General features: G+C 49.1%; 2 protein-coding genes across 2 annotated transcripts; both read left to right on the forward strand.

Moving 5' to 3' along the window:
• Window positions 1-17: 17 nt before the first annotated feature.
• GLOTRDRAFT_129140 (uncharacterized protein) lies at window positions 18-346 on the forward strand (the record flags this gene model as incomplete). The annotated part of the gene is made up of 2 exons (XM_007867761.1): window positions 18-47; window positions 104-346. Coding segments are annotated over 2 exons (273 nt in total), but the record flags the coding sequence as incomplete, so codon positions are not given.
• Window positions 347-4193: 3847 nt separating this feature from the next.
• On the forward strand, window positions 4194-5342 carry GLOTRDRAFT_129141 (uncharacterized protein; the record flags this gene model as incomplete). Its single annotated transcript, XM_007867762.1, has 1 exon — window positions 4194-5342. One exon carries the CDS (start codon window positions 4194-4196, stop codon window positions 5340-5342), a length of 1149 nt encoding a protein of 382 aa, XP_007865953.1.
• Window positions 5343-9153: the final 3811 nt, after the last annotated feature.

Below are 9153 nucleotides of genomic sequence, written 5' to 3' on the forward strand. Positions count from 1 at the left end.
AGACGCCAACCACGCAGAACGCGAAGACGCACATCCTGCAGTTCCCTGTAAGTCGTCTTCCCCGCGATTCCTTGCACGGCGCTGATCTGTCCAATGCACACAGCCTCTGAAGACGGTCTGGGACGACGGCTTCTACGACGACACCGACATAAAGAACATGTGCGCGATAAGCATCGCCCTGCGCAAGAAGGCGGGGAGTGCGCGCGCGTCATTCGTCGTGCAGACGCCGTTCGGCACGCCGATCTGCGTGGAGACGTTCACGCAGGGGACCGGGAGCTGCTTCCCGGTCGGGACGGATAAGCCGAAGCAGGGGCTTGGGCAGCAGTGTGGGCAGGGACAGGATTGAGTTCGTGTTGCATCGTGTATACATTGCTTTATGCATCATGGGTCGAAACGAAGTTGTACAATATCATGCATGACAGTCAGCATGTCTGAGTTCGGGACACGGTACTAGCTACTTACGGTCACAGATGATAGACAAGGGTGCGCCCCCAAGGGCTTGACGAACTTCTTGTAACGATACCTGTAATCAGGGAGGATGTCAGGCTCCTAAACCATCCGTCCTTAGCGTTCTCGCTCTGGGGATGGGCAAGTGTTGACTCGCGCCCGTATGTTTGTACATGTTTGTACCCAAGGCCAAAACACTTTTTGTGTTGACCAGAAAAAGGCGTTCAATGTAGATTGTTCCATGTCACGTTTTCTCACAAGAATTTGGTGCCAAATTCTTTCTAAGATGAATCTCTACCGAAGTAGCAGAAAGGCACAGGAATATATCAGGGACACACCTCTGCAGGGGCAGATTTTGGCAGCCATGCATAGTATATCTGGCTTCTACTGGTGTTCTTTTCTGCTAGTTCACTATATATATGAGAAAGGAATAACCTTTATTCATTGAGTTTGGCACAAAAGGTGTGTTTGACGCTGTAAATGTGATCTCCTTCCCGTCACGCGTCGGCCCAAAACCATAGGACGCGCGCTGTGACCAAATGTGACAACGTGACAGACAGAGCACGCTCACTCAATGCAATCCTCCCAATAAATTATGGGACGCATATCACGTGCGCTGCGCGGGCCGGTGATAGCCGGTTTCTGCAAGGGTAGTTGGGCGACATATATGCGTTGTTACTTGTGCCTGTGTTGAGTTCGTAGTGTAATGGTTGCGCGTTCGTCTCGTAGAAGCAGAATTGTAATATATTGTGGGTTCAAACCTTGTTGGTGCCTTTTGATCCTCCTTTCGGCTTGTGCTCGTGGTCTCCTGCTTTTAGATGCTGTTTTGACGCTCTGCCAGCTCAAACTCTAAATATTAATGTTGTCATCAGGTAATGCTTTCACCCGGGAATTCCATTGTCTAATGAGCATCCACTGCTACGTGGCGCACATTCAACCATTTGAAGTCTGAACCCTGGCACCAGCAAGGCATAAATATGAGCTTGCCTACTAAGTTTGCTTTATTAAAGCCTCTTTCCTGAGTGATGAAAGACCCTGCTCCCCTATTAGACTTTAAGTAGTGCATACTTGGAGTGGCAGCTATAAATAGTATAAGACATAATCATGATATCAAATTTCTGACATTATTACTGCATATACAAAGCAGTAGGCCACCTATAGCACATGGGGAGCCCCTTGAAATAGCCTTTCGCCTCTCAATTTGCGGTCGGACGCGGTTGTGGCACCTTCGATGCACGTGCCGAATGCGTGGAAAGGGGCACGTGACTTGCGTCCCGTAACTTATTGGGAGGATTGCATTCAGTAGCACGCTCACTCGATATTCCTGAGCATAAAAGGGTTAAGCTCGCTCAAAAACACCGTAGACTACTTTGGAAAAACTGAGAGATATTATGCCAGACAATATATAGTATATAGAACACTCTACATTACACAACATTCCTACGAAGGCAGCCAGTGAGGCTTGGTCACTTTTGGCGCCACAAATTGCTTATGTAAGAGTACGCTCTCACGAGCGGACTTGCCCATCCCCACTCGCTCCTCCTTTGCTAGGGCGCACGTGCAGTGTTATGTAATACAAATCTATTTTTAATTTATTACCGGATACAGAACGAACAAGAGGAGGAGAAAGGTAGCTTTACTGCGCCCCCGTGCAAATACGTACAAATATACCATATCGAGAAGAATGTCACGTGATGCCGGCAAACGCGGGCTTCCCGCCGAGCGCGTGGCCGGCCAGTGAGAGTATCTTCAAGTCTGGACTAAGAGGGTCATATAGATGGGGCAAAATAAGTTTTCATTGAAATTCTATATAGCTGTGATACATGTGGCTGACAAGGTATATATAAAATCCAACAGTAAGGAAAGTTAATAAACCCTAACCCTAAAGCACAAATAAAAAAATGTGGCACAACTAGGAATTGAGCTCCAGACGTCCAGCACTCAATACATGTCACATAGCCACTATACTAACGAAGCAATGCAAACCTTACACATCAAAATACTATGATGGCAATGTAATCGGCGTTTACTTAATACGGCTGGATCCAGTTATTTTTAGTGACGCGACCGGAGGGGTCGAAGGTCACATGATATTCTTCTCGAAAAGGTAATATTTGGTTGTGTTTACCACTGGGTACATCACCCATATTGAGCATGCACAAAACTTTGAAAATAACCGGTCAAAGGTCAAACTTTTTTCATGATTGTTCATTGCACAGTCAGTGAAATGAATTAGAATAATACTACTTTTGACTGCGCAAAAATCTGATTGTGACACAGGATATGATCTTTGTTCAGCACTGTTCATTGAACTTTCATTTGTTTTGCAAGGCAACACTATGAACAAAATTTGATCTTTGTCTGGTTCCTTTCACACTTTCTCAGTGGCTCAATATGGGTATTGTACCCAGTGTACGCGGGGGCGCAATAGCAAAGACGGGAGGAGAACGCTATAGGACGGCTGGCACAAATGTCGCCGCCCGAGGCTGACTAAGCGGACGGTGGCTGACGGGGTTGTCAGTGACTACGTGAATACTACGTTAATACCGTGGGAATGACCAACTGACTGTTGTGACGGTAATTTGGTCAGTAGTCACAGTACTCGGGAAGCTCCGGCATCTTACCCCTCCTTTGCGGGATGGGATGAATTAATTATCATATAGGTGCTTGCACAAATGCAGCCAGAGAGAGGTGGTTTGGCTAGCCAGCTGAACACTTATTGCCATCCTGCACAGTCCGGGAGACATCCCATCTCCCGGACTGCACAGGATGCATGTCCCAATGGATATAATTTAAAGTAATTATTTCGAATCTTTGACGTATACAAGAGATATTTAGCTCCTCCTTGATTTGGTGTGCAAAGTTCACAGCCTGTAGCTGCTGTGGAGTGCAGTTCACAGCATGTAGCTGCTGCAGTGAATAGAGCATATTCGCTGTGGTAATTACCACAGCGTGGGGCCAATGGGGTCGCTCAAATCCATCAAAATTCCCTTACTTGGGAGCTCCACCCATAGTAATTACCACACCGAATATGCTCTAATTGAGATGGAATTTAGTACTGATTGTTTACTTCGATATGTAAGTGGGATGCAAAGTATAGTTCTATGCATGGACTGGAGTCTAGCTGCAAGGGATGCGAGATAAGGCTGTAAGGCCACACTTGTGTGGCAGGACCCGCTACCTTGGCCATGAACTCATTTATTCATATGCTGGGTGAGCTTTCAATTTATAGAATTCAAGGTCTCTGTACTTCATTGCGGTAAAAGCCTGAGCGAGAAATATGATTCAGGACATTGTAAGTCCGGCCTCGCCATACCTCCGAGATCTACCTGATCCAACCTCCGGTTGCCAAGCAGACCCTTGATGTGCAACAATACATTATTTTGACTCATGCTCCATTTTGTCGAGTACATACCGTGACAGTATATCTTGCGGTGGGCACAGAGTGTATGCGAAGGCAAGTCTAATCATGGGAATTGCATATGTCATTTGTTTAGGGTAGGTCAGATCTTTGACAGATCTTGCAAAAATGGCGGGCAAGTTGATAGTACACGCAGCATGAGCAAGCTTGCGAGCGGATGCTGCGTGGGAGTGCTTGCCACGAGAAAGCTGAGTAAGCAGACACGTGGGCGTCTAGATGCCCACTGTGCATTGGACGACACGTACGTGTTGTCGTCCCTTTGCATTCCCCTCTAGGCGAATTTTTCATTAGGCTGTCGCGGCAATCGGGATTGCATAGTATCAATATGTCTTCTGGAATCCCTGCTGGCACCAACGGGCATAATATTGTCAACAATAATCCGCCCGTCATATCTCCTGCCCAAATGGCAGAAAATCTCAGAAAGGGCCTTAAGCCAGATGGATCGAAATACCCCCGTAGTATGAGGAAGACAATGAAGGCTACGACTGCGGAGGAAATTAGACTCGGAGAGCTTCGGCGCGGTCAGGGCAAACAAGAAGTATCCGAGGACGAAGCTGATCTTATCAAGCTCTCTGAATCTGAATCAAGTCATTCTTCCACCCCTGATAATCAGCCTGAATATCTACTGTCGAGAATGCTAAAGGCCCCCTCTCCAAGGAGTCGGAAGAAAGCTGAGAGCAAGATAATGAAGAAGATCTTCGGGAAGAAACGGTGCTCACGGTCATTATTGTCCTCCAGTTCCAGCAGCTCGGAAAGCGATGTGCCGATGAATAAGAGGAGAAAGCCGATTGTAGAAGAGGACATCAACATCGAAATGAATGAGATCACTGGCTGGCACCCGCGTCTGAAGAAACTAGCAAATCTTGGTGAATATATTCCCCTTTCAATGTATCTTAACACGACTCATCAGGAAATGCTACGTCAGAACAATAATGTACCACTGAGAACGGGCCTCGGGGAGAAATCTCGGAAGAAGCAGCTTCTCGATGTAGCCAAGTACCAGGACGAAGGTGCGCTCACATCCGAAGAATGGCGGGAGGCGATGGAAAATCAAGTCGCGTTCTATCTCGATGCGGGCCAGGTGGAGCAAGCAGAGCGCTGGGACAAGCATCGGACCTGGTTCACTGGTCAACCCACATTCATCACCGATTTCAGAATTCTATTGAAGATGGACATCGACTTGCGTCAACTCTATGTGTGGCAACCCTTCGTTTTCAATGCTAAGCGCTACCGGACAAAATATGACCAGATGAAGCTAGATGACTCCAACCAGCAAGTAAAGGATGCTTTGAAGGGGATGCAGGAGGAACGGGACCGACTCCACTGGTACGAACCATCTTGTCGTCAGCCACCCAACCAGGTCACTTCAGCATCAGACACTTCATCTCCAAAAACCGCCAGGATTCGTCCCAGCTATCGTTCATTTCGTGACGAGAGACCCAAAAAGGCTTTCGTCTGTCTGGCCTGCTCGTGATCTGGCCATAGAGCCAGTGACTGCACGAACGGATATTACCCCGGAGGTGGACCAGTATATTGTCGCTGGAACACGAACTCGAGGCGGCTGGTCTCAATCAAATCCGGTGACAGCGTCTGTACCGCATGGAACACTTCCGGAGCGAGAGCAGGGTTCACTACTTGCACCAACCACGGATCGGAAATCCGCCATATCTGTGCCTTCTGCGGCTGTCCAAACCATATCGCCCTCAGTCGAGACTGCGCCGCATCCGTTGATAAGCCCCAGCGATCTTCTGACCCCCAAAATTGCGAATTTGACACACCATACATCCCCTCCAAAGTTTATTCGACACCACCTGTCGAACCTCTTACGCGACAAGTAACCGACGAAGGGTTCTGGATTTAATTCCGGACCTTCTAACGTCCTCAAGGCAGGCGCAGATCACCAAAATGATTTAGCTCCGCAGCCAGACGCTCTGAAGTCACCCGGAAGAATACCTTTGTGACTAATTATCTCCGGGAACGGCGGAGGCCCGCGTCGCAGTGAGTCATTGGTATTACCACTCCCCAGTCATCACTCCCCTTCGTTTCCGTCAAAGCGACTGAGTCAGCGGACATAAATCGACGGCCGGACGGAACGTATCAGTCAGCAAGCGGCCGGAGCTAATCCGCACGTGATCAGCCTGCAGTACCGTGTGATGAGGCACTTCAAGCGAGCATTGACGCGTCGAGGCTACCTCTAGGACCTAGGACGAGCACGTGGAAACACGGCAGGATCATATGGGACATGGTATAGCAGTGGGCAAAGGCTGAGTAATTGTGTGGGATGCGGAGCATATTTGTTATTTAACTCCGGGCGGACGCAAAACCATTCCAATAGCATAAAAATGTATGGAGCGTAGTGGAAAATCCAAGTTTTGTACTTCACCCTCTCAGCGTACCAGAATTATCGTCTCAGCGACCCTCGGAGTCCCTTCGCGTCGGACTTAGCATCTACAATCAATCCTAGCTTTGCCAATAGGCCTGACTCGTCGAAACTAGATAACTCCGCCATCGCATATCGATCCAAGTAAGCTCCGGATTTAAAGTATAAAATTCACCAAGCATCTGTAGGCACGAGACTATTGTTCAGGTTCAGTGGAACTCCCCACCCGGGCTACTGGCGAACTTCGGAGATAAATACTCCGGAGAATCACTATACTGTTTGTTTCAGGCCTCAAGATTTTGTTTGTTTTAGGTTTCCCTACGGGCTACCCTACGGCGTCTAACTTCTCCCCCTCCCTTCGAACTTAAATATTACCCTTCAATCGCCTTAGACCGCCTACACCCATACTGCTAGGTGTTTTAGGTTTTATTTCTTTTTGGTCTTTGGTGTTGTCGTGTGTTAGTGCCTATCACCGTTTGCCTCTGATCAGAACTCGCTTTACCACCACCAGACGCCTTATGACGCGGCCGCTTTTCACCGGCTTTTGACAGAGTGCGGCTTACTTGAATGATACCCAGATCTTGCCACGAAACTAGTCAATGGCTTTCCTCTTGGTGACTTCTCTCCACCGCGAGAGACAATTATTCATGAAAATTCAAAAAACTGCACTCAGTATGCTCAACACGTCAGGAACTACATTGACAAGGAAGTACAAGCAGGGCGGATGTCACAGGCGATGACGAGAGAGGAATGCGAACGGATGTGCGGAGGTCCCTTTGTGGTGTCGCCGCTGGTTTGCACAGTGCGTCCGGGTGCCGACGGTGAAGAGGATAAGGTCCGAGTGTGTAGGAATCTTTCAGCAGCAACAGTACAACAGCCCTCAGTCAACAGTTACATCGACCCGAAGGACTTCATCACGCGCTTCTCTACGGCAGCAGATTGCGCTGAAGTGGTGAGTCTATCTTTTCAATTTACCTATTACAATATCTCGCCATCTTCGAACGCACTTTCGTGCTTTTTTATCCACCTTCAATTTCACAACCGTGCACCATGACTTAGACCTATCGGGTCTGTGATCTTCGGATCAGAGGGCGGCACCGTGTTTGGACTGAGATGTCAAATAACAACGGGTCACGGCTGTCACTCTTTCGGGTTTGACGAGCTCTGTGATGACGACGTGTACGGTTGTTGTCCCTGGAGGGGACGGGGTGGCAAACCCTCTGTGTACGGCCTCAGTCAGAGGTGGGGTCTGAGACCCTCCGTGTTGTCCAGCTCGTGGATGGGGCAGAGTGCCCTCTGTTGTTCTGCATAAGACAGATATGGACATACCCTGACCGGGTGGATACAGTGTGCCAATGCCCCGCTGGGAGCAGAGGCAGCAACGTTCGATATTGCTAGCGCGTACTGCACCATACCAGTCAAGCCATCACACAAGATATTCATTATTGTTTGATTCGGAGACAACCACCATATAGACCACTGTGTTCCTTTTGGTCTCTCGTCAGCACACGGTCTATTAGGAGAGACCGTGGATGTGACAATGGATATCCTTGAAGTTAAGAGGATTGGGCCTACATTGAAGTGGGTCGATGATATTACGATATTTCGTTTTCCCATTGCCAGTGGTCAGCAACCAGATGGAAGAATGCTACCCTACAGCTTCGCATACAATAGGCAGACAATATTCAATGTTACGGCTCCTCTTCAGTTTCCTTGGAACGAAGAGAAGGGACAGGATTTCGCACCGACATTTGATTATGTTGGATTCAGCTGGGAACTACAGGCGAAGACGGCTCGCATGATACCCGCAAAACTCGACAAAGTACGAGGACAGGTCAAGACGGCTAGGATTACTTGGAGTCAAGGCTGTGTCCACTTACGAGAAGTGCAGAAGATGATCGGGACACTATCACACGTAACATTCATATATTGCGAAGGACGTGCTCACCTGCCGTCATTGAATGCCTTCGCCTCCGAGTTCACAGATAACCCTTATGCTCCTCGATGCCCATCTCATCGCATGTTGACGGACCTAACGTGGTGGCAGCAGCGTCTAGTACAGGACGACGCGGTCCGATCCTTGAAGCCCCGGGGGCCGGTGACTTACTTAGGCATATGGGTGGATGCCTCGACAGATTGGGGCATTGGAGTAATATGGGGTACGCGACACTGGGACGCCTGGTGCTTGAAGCAAAACTGGAATGTACCGCAGGGAAGCGGTCACGATATTGGCTGGCTCGAAGGTCTCACAGTTGAGTTCCTAGTCCGACTTCTGGAACTTAAAGGCTACGAAGATGTCAACGTGCTGGTGCGCTCTGACAATCAAGGGATCATAGGTGCGTTCGACAAGGGTCGTAGTCGCAATGTCGCAGTAAACGTATCAATTCAGCGGACCGTCATGATCATGACGGTGATAAGCCTCAGGATCGTCTGACTCCCAAAAATGCGGACTCAGCGCATCGTACAAGCCCTCCGGAGCTTATTCGACACAGCACTCACATGCCTCTAGGCTTCTATGGGCTCTAAAGACTTGCTCCGTTTTAGCTCCGGACTTCCTAACATCCTTGAGGTGTACACGGACCCATTCCACGATTTATCTCCGCGAACAGGAGCTCCGGAGCGACTTAACCAATGCAACGTCTAGATGAATTAGCTCCGGGGCCCGTGGGAACTTCTATCGAGGGGCGTCGTCCTCATGCCCACCCTCCAGCACTCACTCCCCCTCATTTCCGTCAAGATACCGAAGGTGCGGACGTATACGAGTCACCATGAGGTCAGCATCAGTCAGCAAGCGGCCGGAGGTAATTAGCACGTGACCGGCGCGTCGCTCGGAGTGATGGGACCGCTTGGATCAGGTGGCGGAGCATCGAGGCGACCTCTAGGGGCTGGAAAGAGCAAGTGGGAG

Source organism: Gloeophyllum trabeum (assembly GCF_000344685.1).
Source record: "Gloeophyllum trabeum ATCC 11539 unplaced genomic scaffold GLOTRscaffold_00006, whole genome shotgun sequence".
In the NCBI taxonomy this organism is placed as follows: domain Eukaryota; kingdom Fungi; phylum Basidiomycota; class Agaricomycetes; order Gloeophyllales; family Gloeophyllaceae; genus Gloeophyllum; species Gloeophyllum trabeum.